Consider the following 19,824-nt stretch of genomic DNA (forward strand, 5'->3'; position numbering starts at 1 on the left):
GGAAGAGTTATCTTGGGGTGCATTAGATCCATTATGGGTTGAGGAACACAAAGCTGTAGCTAACCAGGCGGGAGTAGCTTTAAGGCTGAAAGCAAGAAAGCCCGAGATCCTTAAAACTGGAGCTAATCATTTAACATTTACTCAAAAACAGAAGAAACAGCCATGGAACCTGAGACTGACAAAATTGCACCAGCTAGAATTCAAATGGAAAAAGAACTTGACATGCAAAAATTGGAATTAAAGTTTCTATAGGGAAAAAAGAGCAACAGGAGAGAGATATTCAAAGAGAAAAAGCGCAACAGGAGAGAGAGAGACGCAAATGCAGAGAGGCAAGGCAGTTTGAGTTAGATATGGAAAGACTGAAATTGCAAAGTGAGGGTACTGCCAGCAATCCAAATACTGACCCCAATTTGAAGCACAGCTTTGATCTCCTGAGACACTCACGATTAGTGTAAAATTTAATGAGGATGAGATTGAATCATACTTTATCTCTCTTGAGAAAATTGCACGCAGTTTAATGTGGCCAAAAGTGTCTTAGACCCTCTTTTTACTCGGTGAATTATTGGGAAGAGTCTGTGAAGCTTACTCCATGCTACCTGAGGCAAGCTCTTTAGCTTATGAGCAAGCCAAAAACTGCTATTTTAAATACCTATGAGTTAGTTCCTGAAGCATAGAGACAGAGATTCATGAATACTCAAGAAAGGCCTGGACAAACCTTCATTTAATTTGAGCACGTTAGATGCATGGCTTGTGATTGCTGGATGAGATCTTTGAAGCTAGAATCCTCGTATGAGAATCTATGAGAAGTGTTTGAGGAATCAAAAATAGTATCTAAATTAATATCAAGTTCCATATTGAGGAACAAAGGGTCGAAATGGTGATGGATGCTGCTGCAATGGCAGATGATTACGAACTCGCGCACGAACCCTTTAATCAGGGAAAGCCCTTTCTGAATAATCCCAGAGATCCGGAGGGACAGAAAGTGGGAGAATCACAGATGATGGGGTGGTAGTGACAGGGAGAATAGAAATGAGAACACAGGACGTCCTCCACAAGTCAGGAAGGATGGTGCAGAGAGTAGGAATGATTCCCGTAGACCCATGTGTTCCCAATGTAGTAAAGCAGGACACGTAAAAGCTAACTGCTGGAAATTGAAGGGAAAGCCAGTGGGTTTTGTTGGGGTTCACAAGCCCAGTCCAGGAAAGGGTGCCATAACAGGTAGCCTCGCAGACAAGTCCATGGCCCTAACTATGGTCACTGACCCCTCTAGGAAAACTGCCATGGGTGTGATAGAAACAGACAAAATCCAAGAGGGTTACCAAGATTTTGTCTTCAAGGGAAAGGTGTCCCCCTATCCCTCAAATGAGGCAAGCAAGTCAGTTGTCCTGGTCAGGGAAACAGGGGCACCCGATCACTAATGCAAGTTAAAGGCATGACCTTCCCATCAGAACTCGGTGAATGTCAAGGTTCTGATGAAAGGCATTGAAGGTGTGTATATGCCCTTACCCGTATATCGGGTCCACTTACAGTGCGACCTCGTCTCTGGACCAGTTACTGTAGGGATTGTCCCCAGTCTGCCTGAAGTAGATTTGCTGTTGGGTAATGATTTGGCTGGGGGGAGAGTGATAGCCTCCCCGATAGTCTTAGACAAGTCAAATGAGGCTAGGGAGATGGAATATTCCCTGACTGTGTAGTAACCAGGTCTGTAGCTAAGCAAGCTCCGCCAGAGAGAGCTGAGCCAGTAATTCAGACAGATGACCCAGAGGTCTGGCTGGCTGAAACTTTTTTGGGAGATTTAGGAAAGGAGAAGGAGGTGTTCAGCAGACACTCCTTGATTGAGGCTCAACAGGCAGACCCCGATTTAAAACGAATAGCACAGACTGCCTGTCAGAGGCAGAAGGGGTTCCTGAATGCGATTACTTGAAAGAAAATCGGGTACTGATGAGAAGGTGGAGACCTCCTCAGCGACCAGCAGAGGAGGAGTGGACAGTGGTCCAACAAATTTTAGTTCCTCCCAACTCTCGTCGGGAAGTTTTGAGGATTGCCCACAAAATTCCAAAGGCTGGGTATCCGAAAGACTCAGGTCCGGATAAGTCAGCATTTTCTATTGGTATTATTTATACCAAGATGTGGTTAAATTCTGTAGGACCTGCCATACCTGTCAGGTTGTTGGGAAGCCACAACTGCAAGCAAGCCCGCCGCACTAATACTAAGAACACTTCAGCAGAGTTCTGCTAGATGTGTGGGACCCTTACCTAGAACTAGTACAGGTTTTTAATACCTCTTAACTGTCAGGGAGCTGGTCACTCGATTCCCAGAGGCCATACCCTTAAGAAAAACCCACTCAGCAAAAGCCATGGTCGATGGACTGAACCAGTTTTTCACCTGCTACACACTGTCTAAAGAGATCTAATTGGATCAAGGATCAAATTTAATGTCCCAGATATGGCAGATGGTCATGCATTTATTATACTCCTGAATTATCAGTAGCTGTGGGTGATGACATCCTGGAATGTACCTCAGATTCTCAGCTCCCATATACTCTGAACCCTGAGCTTGAGTTCGAGCAATGAGAGGCACTTCCTGCACATATGGTTATCCAGGACACATCAATAGAATCATGGTACAGACTTGAGGAGCTGAATGGCCTACTCCTGTTTCTATCCTAACCAGCCAAGTCTGAAACTCTGCCCCACTTCCATGTCCAGTTCTCCAGGTTCCTCTTAAAAATGTATATTCAGTGGGAAATACAGAATCACAGGATTGTTACAGCACTGAAGGAGGCCATTTGGCCCATTGTTTCTGCACTGGTTCTCCGAAAGAGCAATTGACCTGGTGCCATGCCACCACCTTCTCCTTGTAGCCTTGCACATTCTTCCTTTTCAGATAACAATCTAATTTCCTCTTGAATGTCTCGATTGAATCTACCTCCACCATACTCTCACGTAGTGTATTCTTGATCTTAACCACTCACTGAGTGAAAAGGTTCTCCTCATGTCGCCATTGCTTTTTTTGCTAATTACCTTAAATCTGTGCCCTTTTGTTCTTGATCCTTCCACCAATGAGAACAATTTATCCCTTAGTCCAGACCTCTCATGATTTGCAATACCTCTATCAAATCTCCTCTCAACCATCACTTTTCCAAGGAAAACAGTCCCAACTTCTCCAATCTATCCACGTAACTGAAGTTCGTGTAATTTGGTCGGTTCCAAAGTCACAAGGGTAAAGCTGAAATGGTTTATGCAAATTCTTGATATTGAATTACTGACCTTAGCAGCATCTTGCACATTCTGCAGTGCACATTTTTATTATAAAACTAAATTCAAACTGTAGTTGGGTGACTGTTATTCAATATTCAGTAGAAAGCTTCTTTGACAGCACCTCCCAACATGCAACCACTATCACCTAGAAGATGACCACCTTCTTGTGCAGCTGCATCAAGCTGTGTGTAGACCTCCAGTACGCAAACTCCAAGTGTCACTATCTGTCCGCTGTTTTGCAAAGATACATTCCAGGAGGAGGTGGGCGACCGTCTCTTCCCCACCACAGCCCCTGCGGGGGCATTGTGCGGAGGGGGCGAGACTTCGGGTGTGTATGAAGGATCTGATGGGGAGGGCCCTTCTCACCACCAGCCAAGCTACGTCTTGGTGCTTGTTTGAAAGTTCTGGTGATGAGGCATTCCGCCAAATGACTTTGACGGTCTGCTCGGGGAACCATCCAACAGGATCCACCGTCTCCTTTTCCCGTAGGGCCTTGAGGACATTCCGTGCAGACCACTGCCTGATGGACCGTTGGTCAAAGGTGTTTTCCCGCAGAAACTGCTCCACGAAGGATAGGTGGTACGGCACGGCCCAACTGCATGGAGCGTTCCGCGGCGATGTGCCCAGGCCCATCCTTCGCAACACCGGGGACAGATAGAACCTCAGCACGTAGTGACACTTGGAGTTTGCATTCTGGAGGTCTACACGCAGCTTGATGCAGCCGCACACGAAGGTGGTCATCAGGATGAGGGCCACGTTGGGTACATTTTTCCCGCCCTTGTCCAGAGATTTGAACATCGTGTCCCTCCGGACCCGGTCCATTTTAGATCCCCAGATGAAGCGGAAAATGGCTCGGGTGACCGCCACAGCGCAGGAGTGGGGTATGGGCCAGACCTGCGCCACGGAGAGCAACAACGTGAGTGCCTCGCACCTGATGACCAGGTTCTTACCCACAATGGAGAGAGATCGCTGCCCCCACATGCCCAACTTTTGTCGTACCTTGGCTACTCGCTCCTCCCATGTTTTGGTGCACGCCCCGGCCCTTCCGAACCATATTCCCAGCACCTTCAGGTAATCTGACCTGACGGTGAAGGGGACAAAGGATCGGTCAGCCCAGTTCCCGAAGAACATGGCCTCGCTCTTGCCGTGGTTAACTTTGGCTCCCGAGGCCAGTTCGAACTGGTCGCAGATGCTCATCAGTCTGCGCACGGACAGCGGATCCGAGCAGAAGACGGCGACGTCATCCATGTACAGGGAGGTTTTGACCTGAGTGCCTCCGCTGCCTGGGATTGTCACCCCTCTTATGCTCGCATCCTTCCTAATAGACTCAGCAAAGGGTTCAATACAGCAAACAAACAAGACAGGGAAGAGAGGACAGCCCTGTCTGACTCTAGATTTGATCGGGAAACTTTCCGACTCCCACCCGTTGATTGAGACTGCGCTACTGATGTTTGTGTAGAGCAGTTGGATCCAATTGCAGATTCCCTCCCCAAAGCCCATTTTGGAAAGCACGTCCATCATGTAGGTGTGCGATATCCCGTCAAAAGCCTTCTCCTGGTCCAGGCTGATGAGGCAGGTGTCCACCCTCCTGTCCCGTACATAGGCGATCGTATCCCTGAGTAGCGCGAGACTATCAGAGATCTTCCTGCCGGGTCCAGTACAGGTCTGATCGGGGTGAATCACCAACTCCAGAGCAGATTTGACTCGACTGGCTATGACTTTGGACAGAATCTTGTAGTCAACATTAAGCAGTGAGATGGGCCGCCAATTTCTGATTTCTGCCCTCTCCCCCTTCTGCTTGGAAATGCGGGTGATGATGCCTTTCCTCATGGATTCTGACATGCTGCCGGCCAGGAGCATACTCTCGTATACTTCCAGCTGGTCCGGGCCGACCCAGTCCCACAGGGCCGAGTACAACCCGACCGGTAAGCCGTCGCTCCCGGGAGTTTTACTCGTCTCGAAGGACTCGACGGCCTTAGTCAGCTCGTCCAGAGTTAGCGGCTTGTCCAATCTCTCCCTCCTGCTCTCATCTAAGACCTCTGTGATAGATGACAGGAAGGACTGGGAGGCTCTGCTGTCTGAGGGCTTCGCGTCATACTGCCCAGCATAAAAGGATTTGCTGATCCTTAGTATGTCGGACTGCGAAGTCGTTACCGAGCCATCTTCTTCCTTCAGGCTGCTGATAACAGAGCTCTCTCTGTGTACCTTTTGGAAGAAGTAACGCGAGCACGTCTCATCCTGCTCGATGGAGCGGACTCTGGACCGGAAGATGATCTTGGAGGCCTCCTTGGCAAAGAGCGAGACCTGCTGGCTCTTCACCTCTTGGAGGTCCTCTTTGACCTCGACCCCCATTGACTGCAACCGGAGTGGATTTTGCATAATTTTCTGGAGTCGGGTAATTTCCCTCTGTCTCTCTCTCGCCCTCTGAACACCTTTGTGGATGAGGAACCTCTTGATGTTCTCCTTGATCGCTTCCCACCAGTGAACTGGAGACTCAAAGAGGGGTTTCACGGTCCTCCAACCTTTGTAATCCCTTTTGAGTTCCTCAACGTTCTCTGGGGTCAGCAGTGTAGCATTGAGCTTCCACGTCCCTCTGCCAACCCGCTGGTCGTCCTGTAAGTGACAGTCGGCCAGTAAGAGGCAGTGGTCGGAGAAGAACACCGGCTTGACGTCGGTGGATCCGACCGTGACAGCACGGGACACAAACAGGAAGTCAATCCTGGAACGGGCAGATCCGTCCGATCTTGACCATGTGTATCTGCGCTGCGCTCCGTCTGCAGGTTTGCCGAAGACGTCGTGCAGTTTGGCATCTTTAACTGTTTCCATTAGGAATCTGGACGTAGCGTCCAGTTTGCTGTCGTCACTGCCGGATCGTCCAGCCGCATCGATGATGCAGTTGAAGTCACCGCCTAGGATGACCGGCCTGGACGTCTCCAGCAGCAGTGGGAGCTGCTGGAAGATGGTCAGCCGCTCGCTGCGTTGTACCGGGGCGTACACGTTGATCAACCGGAGCGGAGCGTTGTTGTACATCACGTCTGCTACGAGGAGGCGGCCGCCCACCACCTCCTTATCTTCGGAGATGGTGAAGTTACCTCCCCGCATCAGAATACCCAGGCCGGAGGAACGGCAATCATTACCCCCCGACCAGATCGATGGCCCGTGGGACCACCATCGCGACCACTGCCTGTAGGTGCTGAGGTGTGGTATTCCACACTCCTGCAGAAACAGTAGGTCAGCTTTGACTTTGGCAAGGTAATCCAAGGTTGAAACACATCGCGTAGTAGATTTAATGCTACGCACATTAATGGAAGCAATTCTTACACCCATTTTTTAAAAGTTATTTTTTGCTTCCCATACCATTTGTCCTTGCTAGTCCCAGTCCTTTGGGATGTTCCTGCATACCCATCGTGTGCGCAAGCAGTTTCACGTTGGTTGGGCTCAGAAACCCCTCCTGCTTTTTCATGCAGTGTTTGTTCCGCTCGGGTGACATCGGTGGGGTCTTGTAGGCAGAGGGGATTGGGTTGTCCTCAGCTGCTTCCATCTGTTCCTCCTCGAAACCATCACTGCTCCCGGCCTCCCGGAGCTGAGGTGCGCCAGACGTGTCTTTGCTCCCGGTGTCCCAGAGCTGAGATGCGTTGGCCACGTCGTTACGTGTGGCGCATTGGGGTTGGGGCACACCGGGCCCATCACAGCTTCCAGTGCCTGGGGGCTGGGATCCTGGAATGTGTCTTTGCAAAGCAGGTGTGGAAAGAGATGCAGTGGTTTTTGTCGAGGTTCATCCCAAGCAGCTCTGTAACACAGGAGTCTGTGCTCTACGTGCTGTTCCCAGGGACGCACACCGAGACAAACATCAACTGCTGCTGGAGGACGATCAATTCGGTGAAAGACGCCCTTTGGTCTGCCCGAAACTTGCTGGTCTTCCAGCGCAAAGAGTTGTCCACCACCGAATATTGCAGACTGGCACATTCCAAGGTCCAGGATTACGTGCTGAGGGACGCACTAAAGCTTGGGGCAGCCGCAGCAAAAGCTCAATGGGGAAAGACCACAGTGTCAGGTCCCCCCACCAAGCTGAACTGAGGGGCTGGATCCATGGGAAACCCCTCGAACTGTATCGTTGATATTTTCATTTGCTGTAAATGTGAAACTGTAATTGGCATGACAATAGTGAAATGGAAGGGTTGTGAAGAAACTCATGATAGTATATAAGGAAACTGATCTCCCTTGCAATGTTTGTATTTTTTGGTACTGTTTGAAACTGTTTGGCAATGTAATTTTTACAGATTTTTATGAATAAAGTATATTTTGGAAATAAAAAATTAAAAAATCTGTCCGCTGTTAACTCTGGATGAGCTGACAAAGGCCATCGAGTCCTTCGAGACGAGTAAAACTCCCGGAAGCGACGGCTTACTGGTTGAGTTGTATTTGGCCCTGTGGGACTGGGTCGGCCCGGACCTGCTGGAAGTATACGAGAGTATGCTCCTGGCCGGCAACATGTCAGAATCCATGAGGAAAGGCATCATCACCCTCATTTACAAGCGGAAGGGGGAGAGGGCAGAAATCAGAAATTGGCGGCCTATCTCACTGCTTAATGTTGACTACAAGATTCTGTCCAAAGTCATAGCCAGTCGAGTCAAGTCTGCTCTGGAGTTGGTGATCCACCCTGATCAGACCTGTACTGTATCCGGCAGGAAGATCTCTGATAGTCTCGCACAACTCAGGGATAGGATCGCCTATGTACGGACAGGAGGATGGACACCTGCTTCATCAGCCTGGACCAGGAGAAGGCTTTTGACAGGGTAGCGCACACCGACATGATGGACGTGCTTTCCAAAATGGGCTTTGGGGAGGGAATCTGCAATTGGATCAAACTGCTCTACACAAACATCAGTAGCGCAGCCTCAATCAATGGGTGGGAATCGGAAAGTTTCCCGATCCAATCTGGAGTCAGACAGGGCTGTCCTCTCTTCCCTGTCTTGTTTGTTTGCTGTATTGAACCCTTTGCTGAGTCTATTAGGAAGGATGCGAGCATAAGAGGGGTGACAATCCCAGGCAGTGGAGGCACTCAGGTTAAAACCTCCCTGTACATGGATGACGTTGCCGTCTTCTGCTCGGACCCGCTGTCCATTCGCAGACTGATGAGCATCTGCCACCAGTTCGAACTGGCCTCGGGAGCCAACGTTAACCACGGCAAGAGCGAGGTCATGTTCTTTGGGAACTGGGCTGACCGATCCTTTGTCCTCTTCACCTTCAGGTCAGACTACCTGAAGGTGCTGGGGATATGGTTCGGAAGGCCCGGGGCGTGCACCAAAACCTGGGAGGAGCAAGTAGCCAGGGTACAACACAAGCTGAGCATATGGGAGCAGCGATCTCTCTCCATTGTGGGTAAGAACCTGGTCATCAGGTGCGAGGCGCTCACATTGTTGCTGTACGTGGTGCTGGTCTGGCCCACTCCCCACTCCAGCACTGTGGTGGTCACCCGAGCCAACTCCGCTTCATCTGGGGATCCAAAATGGACCGGGTCCGGAGGGACACGATGTTCAAACCTCTGGATAAGGGCGGGAAAAATGTACCCAACGTCACCCTCATCCTGATGACCACCTTCGTGTGCGGCTGCATCAAGCTGTGTTTAGATCCCCAGTATGCAAACCCCAAGTGTCACTACGTGCTGAGGTTCTATCTGTTCCCGGTGTTGCGAAGGATGGGCCTGGTCACATGGCCGCGGAACGCTCCATGCAGTTGGACCGTGCCGTACCACCTATCCTTCTGGAGCAGTTTCTGCGGAAAAACACCTTTGACCACCAATCCATCAGGCAGTGGTCTGCAGGGAATGTCCTCAAGGCCCTACGGGAAAAAGAGATGGTGGATCCTGTTGGATGGTTCCCCGAGCAGACCGCCAAAGTCATTTTGCAGAATGCCTCATCACCAGAACTCTCAAACAAGCACCAAGATGTAGCTTGGCTGGTGGTGAGAAGAGCCTCCCCGTCAGATCCTTCCTGCACACTCGGAGTCTCACACCCTCCACACACTGCCCTCGAGGTGGTTGTGGTGGGGAAGAGACGATTGCCCACCTCCTTCTGGAAGGTCGAATTTGAGTGCGGAATACAGGCTTAAAGACAGGATTCTTGGGAGTGTGGAGGAACATGTCCATGTCCCGGGGTCCATGTCCATAGATTGCTCAGAGTTGCCACCCAAGTTGATAGGGTTGTTAAAAAGGCGTATGGTGTGTTGGCTTTCATTAACAGGGGGATTGAGTTTAAGAGCCGCGAGGTTATGCTGCAGCTCTATAAGGCCCTTGTTCGACCACACTTGGAATATTGTGTTCAGTTCTGGTCACCTCATTATAGGAAGGATGTGGAAGCTTTAGAGAGGGCGCAGAGGAGATTTACCAGGATGCTGCCTGGACTGGAGGGCATGTCCTATGAAGAAAGATTGAGGGAGCTAGGGCTTTTCTCATTGGAGCGAAGAAGGATGAGAGGTGACTTGATAGAGGTGTACAAGATGATGAGAGGCATAGATAGAGTGGATAGCCAGAGACTTTTTCCCAGGGTGGAAAGGGCTATCACCAGGGGGCATAATTTTAAGGTGATTGGAGGAAGGTTTCGGGGAGATGTCAGAGGTAGGTTCTTTACACAGAGTGGTGGGTGCGTGGAATGCGCTGCCAGCGGTGGTAGTAGAAGCAGATACATTAGGGGCATTTAAGCGACTCTTGGATAGGTACATGGATGATAGTAGAATGAAGGGTAGGTAGTTAGTTTGATCTTAGAGTAGGTTAAAGGTTCAGCACAACATCGTGGGCCGAAGGGCCTGTACTGTGCTGTTCTGTTCTATGTTCTATGTTCTAAAACAGATGTGGAAAGAGATGCAGCGGTTTTTGTCGAGGTTCATCCCAAGCAACTCTGTAACAGAGGAGTCTGTGATCTACGAGCTGTTCCCAGGGACGCACACCGAGACAAACATCAACTTCTGCTGGAGGACTATCAATTCGGTGAAAGACGCTCTTTGGTCTGCCCGAAACTTGCTGGTCTTCCAGCGCAAAGAGTTGTCCACGACCGAATGTTGCAGACCGGCACATTCCAAGGTCCAGGTCTACGTGCTGAGGGACGCACGAAAGCTTGGGGCAGCCGCAGCAAAGGCTCAATGGGGAAAGACTACTGTGTAAGGTCCCACCACCAAGCTGAACTGAGGAGCTGGATCCAAAGAAAACCCTTCGAACTGTATCCAGAAAATAATCGTTTGCTGTTAAATGTCCATGGCATGTAAAATGAAATGGAAGGGTTGTGAGGCTACTCACTCCTGTATTGAAGGAAACTGATCTCCCTTGCACTCTTTGTATTGTTTGACTTGGTGCTTTTTGGAACTGTTTGGTAATGCATTTTTTACAGATTTTTATGAATAAAGTATATTTTGGAAATTAAAAAAAAGCCATAGTGAACTGAGGGGCTGGACCCATGGGAGACCTCTCGGGCTGTATGTACCGAGTATGGTTTTGCTGTAAAATATACATGGCATGTATAATGGAATGGAAGGTCTGTGAGGCAACTCACTCCTGTATTGAAGAAAAATGTTTTACTGTGCACTTTCTGGAATGTCAACTTGGTGCTGTTTTGTAATGTATTTTTTTACAGATTTTTATGAATGAAGTATATTTTTGGGGGAAAAAAAACTTCCGATCTCCTCCTTCTGGAATGTGTCTTTGCAAAGCAGGTGTGGAAAGAGATGCAGTGGTTTTTGTCGCGGTTCATCCCAAGCAGCTCTGTAACACAGGAATCTGTGCTCTACGGGCTGTTCCCAGGGACACACACCGAGATAAACATCAACTGCTGCTGGAGGACTATCAATTCGATGAAAATGGTCTTTGGTCTGCCCGAAAATTGCTGGTCTTCCAGCGCAAAGAGTTGTCCATGACCCAATGTTGCAGACTGGCACATTCCAAGGTCCAGGTCTACGTGCTGAGGGACGCACTAAAGCTTGGGGCAGCCGCTGCAAAGGCTCAATGGGGAAAGACCACAGTGTAAGGTCTCCCCACCAAGGTGAACTGAGGGGCTGGATCAATGGGAAACCCCTCAAACTGTATCCAGAAAATATGGTTTAGCTGTAAAATGTACATGGCATGTAAAATAGAATGGAAGGGTTGTGAGGTAACTAACTCCTGTATTGAGGAAAACTGATTTCCTTTGCACTTTTTGGAGTGTCAACTTGGCACTGTTTTGAATTGTAATGTATTTTTTAACAGATTTTTATGAATAAAGTATATTTTTGAGTAAAAAAATCACAATACTGCAGATGCTGGAAAGAGATGCAATGGTTTTTGTCGAGGTTCATCCCAAGCAGCTCTGTAATACAGGAGTCTGTTCTCTACGGGCTGTTCCCAGGGACGCACATCAACTGCTGCTGGAGAACCATCAATTCGGTGAAAAACACTCTTTGGTCTGCCGAGTGTTGCAGACTGGCACATTCCAAGGTCCAAGACTACATGCTGAGTGGCGCACTAAAGCTTGGGGCAGCCGCCCCAAGTTGGCTCGGTCGTGGAAATGTCTTTGCACTGGAACGCCAGAAAGTTTTGCATTGGTGGTCAAAGGTGTTTTTCTGCGCAAACTTTTCCAAGAAGGGTAGGTGGTATGGCACGGTTCAACTGAATGGAGCGTTCTGTGGCAATGTGATCATACCCATCCTTCGCAACACCTGGGACAGATAGAACCTCAGTACGTAGTGACACTTGGTGTTTGCATACTCGGGTTCTACACACAGCTTGATGCAGCCGAACACAAAAGTGGCCATCAGGATGAGGGCAACGTTGAGTATGTTTTTTTACCTCTTTATCCAGAGGTTTGAACATCATGTCCCTGCGGACACGGTCCATTTTTGATCCCCAGATAAAGCAGAAGATGGCTCGGGTGACTGCCACAGTGCAGGACTGGGGTATGGGCCAGACCTGCGCCATGTACAGTAACAATGTGAGCGCCTCGCACCTGATGACCAGGTTCTTACCCACAATGGAGAGAGAACACTGCTCCCATATACTCAGTTTATGTTTTACCATGGCTATATGGTCCTTCCATTTTTTGGCCCATGCCCCAGCCCCTCTGAACCATATCCCGAGCACCTTCAGGTAGTCTGACCTGACGGTGAAGGGAATGAAGGATCGGTCAGCCCAGTTCCTAAAGAGCACGGCCTTGCTCTTGCCGCGATTTACTTTGGCTCCCGAGGCCAGTTTGAACTGGTTGCAGATGCTCATCAGCCTGCGAACGGTCAGTGCATCTGAGCAGAAGACGGCGACATCGTCCATGTACAGGGAGGCTTTGACCTGAGTGCCTCTGCTGCCTGGGATTGTCATGCCTCGTATGCCCGCATCTTTCCTAATGGACTCAGAAAAAGGTTCAATACAGCAAACAAACAAGACCGGGGAGAAAGGACAGCCCTGTCTGACTCCAGATTGGATCGGGAAGCTGTCTATGTACTTAGTTTATACCTCTTACCTCACCCTCAATTGTTCCCTTATGTCTTTATTCATCTATGGAGCCTCACTAAAGTTTAGTTTGTTCTTTCCATTTAGTGGAATATATTTTCCTGCACTCTGTTTAACACCATTTTAAATGTTTTCTATTGGTGTTCTACATCCCTTATCCTTCTAGGTGGTAGAGGTCACGGGTTTGGAAGGTGCTGTCAAAGGAGCCTTGGCGAGTGCTGCAGTGCATCTTGTAGATGGTACACACTGCTGCCACTATGTGGTGGAGGGCATGAAAGTTTAAGGTGGTGGATGGGTTGCCGATCAAGCGGCCCTCTTAGATACTGTTGGATTTCTTGAGTGCTGTTGGAACTGCGCTTATCCAGGCAAGTGGAGAGTATTTCATCACACTCCTGACTTGTGCCTTATAGATGGTGGACAGACTTTGGAGAGTCAAGAGGTGAGTCACTCATTGCAGAATTCCCAGCCTCTGACCTGCTCTTGTAGCCACGGTATTTATATGGCTGGTCCAGTTAAGCTTCTGGTCAATGGTAACCTCAGGATGTATACAGCACTACTTGTGGGCCAGGAGGAACAGGAGTGTTTCCTCCAGGCCCAACGAGCTTACCTGTAAACCCCCTTGTGAATTGTCCATCCCCTCACCACCATGATCTCTGAACACTGATTTAACCCCCACACCCCACAATCTCACCCCACATCCCACCCTGGAACCAAGCTGTTCTCTCCAACCAGGCTGTACCCCCTGCGACCACCACCTGCGTCCTACCACTAGACCAACCTGCTCCTCTGTGGTAGGCTTAGGCTTTCCTTGCCCCATCCCCCGACAGGTCAGTTCGGTTGGTTGTCAGGTGGGAAACCTGGAGAAAAGATTTAAAACGTGTTTGACTGCAGTGTGTTTAGGAAACCTGTACTTTTGTGTTTGCTGTTCGTAACTCGTTCCCCCACCCCCACTCTGAACGTGCAACTTGGTAAATATCGAGAGCATAGCAATTGAATCAGAACAGTTGTGAAATAAGAGATCAGTAAGAAAAAGGTAAAGCAACTACAGCTTGATGTATCTACTACTCTTCTATGTCGATCCTGTCTGGGACAAAGGAAAAGATGAATGTGCAAACTACAGACAGTATAATACAGAACTGGGCAATGTAAATCCATGTTCTGATTGGTACCGATTTTCTATTAATCTTAACGCTCCACTTTAACAGCATATAGAGGACAAGCAAATCATTTCAGCATGCTTTTCATCTAGTGCTGCAATTATAATGATCTCAATTGAACTCCCAAGCACAAGTTGCTCTTCTCTGAATCCTTTCTCACACATCAATGTCCTTTTGAAGGCCATGCAGCCAAAACTATATGTGCTAATGGTATCACTAATGAGCTGCACAAGGTTAGACATTCTTGTTTCAGCCTACAATCAAGTTTCCCTAAGATGTATAGTAGTAATTGCTACAGATCCAGCATTGTACAGTCAGGTATTCTAAAAGTACATGATATTATTTCAAACTTCCATTCACACAAAGCACTGCATAAGAATCTAATCTAACAAAATCTAAAGATAATGACATTATCTACTGCAGCGTTTCCACCTGCTGGACATCGGCAGGCCCCAGAAGCAGTGCAAACCGCTTTTTTAATAAGGCTTGGTTTGAAGATTTCAAGCAGTGTGACCTTTATATGAGCCTCAGTCAGAATATGGCAATGTGAACTCAAGCAATGTTAATTGAAGAAATCAGGTTGATGTTGCCATGGCCAGTGTTCTCGCTATTGGTATCTGCTTTTGCTGAGAAGTTGCTGTCCTCATTCTCCCAGGTTAAGCCTCCAATTGGTATAATCAACAATAACAACTAATTGCATTTATATAGCAATTTTAATGGAGTAAAAGATACTAAGGTGCTTCACAGGAACTTTCTCAAAGTGTGACACATCAGGGGATTTTACGACAAGTGAGCAAAAGCTTAGACACATAGTTTTTGAGGAGTGTCTTAAAGGAGAAGAGAGAGGTAAAGAGGTGGAGAGGTTTAGCATATGAACATACAAATTAGGAGCAGGAGTAGGCCACTCGGCCCTTTGAGCCTGCTCCGCCATTCAATAAGTTCATGGCTGAACTGATTACTCCATATCTCCAGCTACCCCCGATAACCTTCCACACCCTTGCTTATCAAGAATCTATCTGTCTCTGCCTTAAAAATATTCAAAGACTCTGCTTACACTGCCTTTTGAGGAAGAGAATTCCTAAGACTCACAACCCTCTGAAAGAAAATTTTTTTCCTCATCTCTGTCTTAAATGGGTGACCCCTTATTTTTAAACAGTGACCCCTGGTTTTAGATTCTCCCAAAAGGGGAAACGTCCTTTCCACACCCCTCAGGATCTTATATCTTTCAATCAAATCACCTCTTATTCTTCTAAATTCCAGCGGATACAAGCCTAGCCTGTCCAATCTTTCCTCATAAAACAGCCCTCCCATTCCAGGTATTAGTCTAGTAAACCTTCTCTGTACTACCTCCAACGCATTTACATCCTTCCTTAAATAAGGAGACCAGGATTGTAAACAGTACTCCAGATGTGGTCTCACTAATGGCCTGTATAGCTGAAGCATAACCTCCCTACTTTTGTATTCAATTCCCCTCGCGATAAATGATAACATTTTATTAGCTTTCCTAACTACTTGCTGTACCTGCATACTAACCTTTGGCGATTCATGGACTAGGACACCCAGATCCCGCTGCATCTCTCACCATTTAGATAATATGCTTCTTTTTTATTCTTCCTGCCAAAGTGGACAATTTCCCACTTTCCCACATTATACTCCATTTGCCAGATCTTTGCCCACGAACTTAACCTATCTATATCCCGTTGTAGCCTCCTTATGTCCTCTTTACATGTTACTTTCCTACCTATCATTGGGTTATCAGCAAATTTAGCAACCATACCTTTGGTCCCTTCATCTAAGTAATTTATATAAATTGTAAAAAGTTGAGGCCCCTTGTGGCACACTACTCGTTACATCTTGCCAACCAGAAATGTCCCATTTATGCCTACTTTCTGTTTCCTGTTTGCTAGCCAATCTTCTATCCATGCCAATATGTTACCCCCTACACCATGAGCTTTTATTTTCTGCAATAACCTTTGATGTGGCAACTTATCAAATGTCTTCTGGAAATCTAAGTACAATACATCCACCAGTTCCCCTTTATCCACAGCATATGTAACTCCCTCAAAGAATTCCAATAAATTGGTTACACAAGATTTCCCTTTCACAAAACCATGTTGACTCTGCCTGAATACCCTGAATTTTTCAAAATGCCCTGCTGTAACATCATTAATAATAGCTTCTAACATTTTCCCTAAGACAGATGTTAAACTAACAGGCCTGTAGTTTCCTGCTTTCTGTCTCCCTCCTTTTTTGTATAAAGGAGTTACATTGGCTATTTTCCAATCTAATTGAACCTTCCCTGAATCTGGGGAATTTTAGAAAATTAAAACTGATGCATCAACTATCTCACTAGTCACTTATTTTGCCACCTTAGGATGAAGCCCACAACTCCAACAATTTGTTCAGTACCACTTCCCTGGTGATTGTAATTTTCTTGAGTTCCTCCCTCCCTCCTTTCCATTGCCTAACTTACAGCTAATACTGGGATGTTACTTGTCTCCTCAATAGTGAAGACCAATGCAAAATATCTGTTCAGTTCATCTGCCATCGTCTCATTATCCATTATTAATTCCCCAGACTCACTTTCTATAGGACCATTGCTCACTTTGTTAACTCTTTTTAAAATATCTATAGAAACTCTTATTATCTGTCTTTATATTTCGAGTTAGCTTTCTCTCGTACTCTAATTTTACCTTCCTTATCAATCTTTTAGTCATTCTTTGCTGTTTTTTATATCTGTCCAATCTTCTGACCTGCCTCCCATCTTTGCATAATTATAGGCTTTTTCTTTAAGTTTGATACTATCTTGAACTGTTTTAGTTAACCACGGATGGTGGGTCCCACCCTTGGAATTTTTCTTTCTCGTTGAAATGTATCTATTCTGTGTATTCTGAAATATCCTCTTAAATGTCGACCACTGCATCTCTATTGACCTATCCCTTATCCTGATTTGCCAGTTCACTTTAGCTAGCTCTGTTTTCATGCCCTCATTTAAGTTTAAAATACTAGTCTTGGACCCGCTCTTCTCTCTCTCAAATGCAAACAAGCAATGAAATTCTAGGGATTAGGGCCTAGGCAACTGAAGGCACAGCCACCAATGGCAGACTGATTAAAATCAGGGATGTATATTTGGCAAAAATTGGAGGAGCAAAGCGATCTCGGAGGGTTGTAGGGCTATAGGCAGTCATAGATATAGAGAAAGATCGAGGCCGTGGAAGGAGTTGAAAATAAGGATGAGAATTTTAAAATTGAGGCACTGGCGCATCAGGAGCCAATGTAAGTCAGTGAACCATCCACCAACTGGCCTGGGGTTCTGATCTGCATTTTGGGGTTCACAGGCCTTTAATTGGTCTGAGGTGGGACTTCCACCTCATTGAGGCAGGAAGTCCCCCTAATGGAAATGCCGGCCAATCAGCAGGCCGGAAGCTCTTAATCCCAGCAGCGCCACCGGGAGCAGTAGCCACTGCTGGGACAGCAACCCAACTTTGAGAAGAAGGTGTCAGGAAGCCCCGGAACAAAGGTAAGTTTTTGGTGCCACGCCGGGGGTGATCGGTTGGGCCCCGGCGAGGCAAGCTTGGTCGAATGGGGGGACGAGGGACGTGTTGAGTGTTGGAGGTGGTTGTGGCAGTGGGGGCGGCCTTCCGTTGGGTACAGGGTGCCTGATCATGAGGGGCCCCTTCCCAGGCCATCAGAGAGCCACCTGCTTTTGTCAGATGGCTTCTCTCAGGCCTGGGCCACCCGACCAGCCACGGGTAAAATCCCCATGGCGGTGGGTGGAGGCCCTTGAGTGGCCGTTAAGTGGTCACTTAAGGGCTTTGATTGCCTGGGGCAGGCGGGCTGTTTTTCACCACCGCCTCCCTACTTAAAGTGAGAGTGGAGGCAGGAGCGGGTCAGGAACAGTCCACCGAGTCTCCCACTCCATTTTATGCTCTCCCACCCCCGCCACCTTCCCGCTGTTTGGGGGAGGGGGAAAATTCCGGCCTTGGTGTGTTATGGGATAAGGGCAGCAGAGCTTTTGATGAGCTTAAGTTTATGGAGGATGAAAGTTAGGAGGTCAACCAGTAGACCATTGGAATCGCAAGTCTGGAGGTGACAAAGGCATGGATGAGGCTTGTCGCAAATAGATAAGCAGTAAAGCTTATCTTAATTTTAAACATTTTCCTCTATCACAACTGACCTACAGCCTTTTTTGTATTGTATCTATTACACATGGAGCATTGTATAACTTTCCACAGAAGTAAAGCAGAACACTTGTGTGATAACAAATATATTTACTGACAATTTTCTGAAATGAAAACAAAGTGCTGGAAATACTCAGGTCAAGAGGCATCTCTGGAGCGAGAAACAAAGTTAATGTTTCAGGTCTGTAACCATTCAGAAGACGCTGCCAGACCTGTTGTCTATTTCCGGCACTTTCTGTTTTTATTTAAGATTTCCAGCACCCACACTATTTTGCTTTTACTTTACTGCCAATTTTCTTGTTTTGTCCATTTTATTGATGCGACTAGAGTCTTGCAACATTGTCCATTTCTTGGTATTTCTATCCTCGAAATGCATTCCTCCAATTCTAGTCTTTTGTGCAAACCCTGCATACACCTTGGCAGCCATGCTTTCAGCTTTCACAGCTCTGAGTAGTGCAATTCTCTCCACCTCTCTCTCCTTTTAGATGTGCCTTAAAACCTACTTCTTTGACCAAGCTTTTGGTTACCTGTCCTAACGTCTCCTTCTTTGGCTCGGTGTTTTTTTATTCATTCATGGGATGTGGGCGCCGCTGGCTAGGCCAGCATTTATTGCCCATCCCTAATTGCCCTTGAGAAGGTGGTGGTGAGCTGCGTTCTTGAACCGGTGCAGTCCATGTGGGGTAGGTACACCCACAGTGCTGTTCGAAAGGGAGTTCCAGGATTTTGACCCAGCGATAGTGAAGGAACAGCGATATAGTTCCAAGTCAGGATGGTGTGTGACTTGGAGGGGAACTTGCAGGTGGTGGTGTTCCCATGTATTTGCTGCCCTTGTCCTTCTAGTTGGTAGAGGTCACGGGTTAGGAAGCTGCTGTCGAAGGAGCCTTGGTGCATTGCTGCAGTGCATCTTGTAGATGGTACACACTGCTGCCACTGTGCGTCGGTGGTGGAGGGAGTGAATGTTTGTAGATGGGGCGCCAATCAAGCCGACTGCTTTGTCCTGGATGGTGTCGAGCTTCTTGAGTGTTGTTGGAGCTGCACCCATCCAGGCAAGTGGAGAGTATTCCATCACACTCCTGACTTGTGCCTTGTAGATGGTGGACAGGCTTTTGGAAGTGAGGTGAGTTACTCGCCGCAGGATTCCTAGCCTCTGACCTGCTCCTGTAGCCATGGTATTTATATGGCTACTCCAGTTCAGTTTCTGGTCAATGGTAGCCCCTCGGATGTTGATACTGGGGGATTCAGCGATGGTAATGCCGTTGAATGTCAAAGGGAGATGGTTAGATTCTCTCTTGCTGGAGATGGTCATTGCCTGGCCCTTCTGTGGCGCGAATGTTACTTGCCACTTATCAGCCCAAGCCTGGATATTGTCCAGGTCTTGCTGCATTTCTACATGGACTGCTTCAGTATCTGAGGTGTCACGAATGGTGCTGAACATTGTGCAATCATGAGCGAACATCCCCACTTCTGACCTTATGATTGAAGGAAGGTCATTGATGAAGCAGCTGAAGATGGTCAGGCCGAGGACATTACCCTGAGGAATTCCTGCAGTGATGTCCTGGAGCTCAGATGATTGACCTCCAACAACCACAACCATCTTCCTTTGTGCTCGGTATGACTCGAGGCAGCGGAGGGCATTCCCCCTGATTCCCATTGACATCAGTTTTGCTGGGGCTCCTTGATGCCATACTCGGTCAAATGCTGCCTTGATGTCAATGGCAGTCACTCTCACCTCACCTCTTGAGTTCAGCTCTTTTGTCCAT

At 47.7% G+C, this 19,824-nt stretch overlaps 1 protein-coding gene across 1 annotated transcript in view; it reads left to right on the forward strand.

Moving 5' to 3' along the window:
* The window catches only part of LOC137384071 (synaptotagmin-6-like), a 324,396-nt gene that overhangs the window by 41,578 nt on the left and 262,994 nt on the right, over positions 1–19,824 (forward strand). The window contains exon 3 of the mRNA XM_068057646.1: positions 17,082–17,094. Coding sequence (XP_067913747.1) covers positions 17,082–17,094 — 13 coding nt within the window. The remainder of the gene's footprint in view (positions 1–17,081; positions 17,095–19,824) is intronic.

The sequence above is a fragment of the Heterodontus francisci genome, chromosome 25 (genome assembly GCF_036365525.1).
Source record: "Heterodontus francisci isolate sHetFra1 chromosome 25, sHetFra1.hap1, whole genome shotgun sequence".
NCBI lineage: Eukaryota > Metazoa > Chordata > Chondrichthyes > Heterodontiformes > Heterodontidae > Heterodontus > Heterodontus francisci.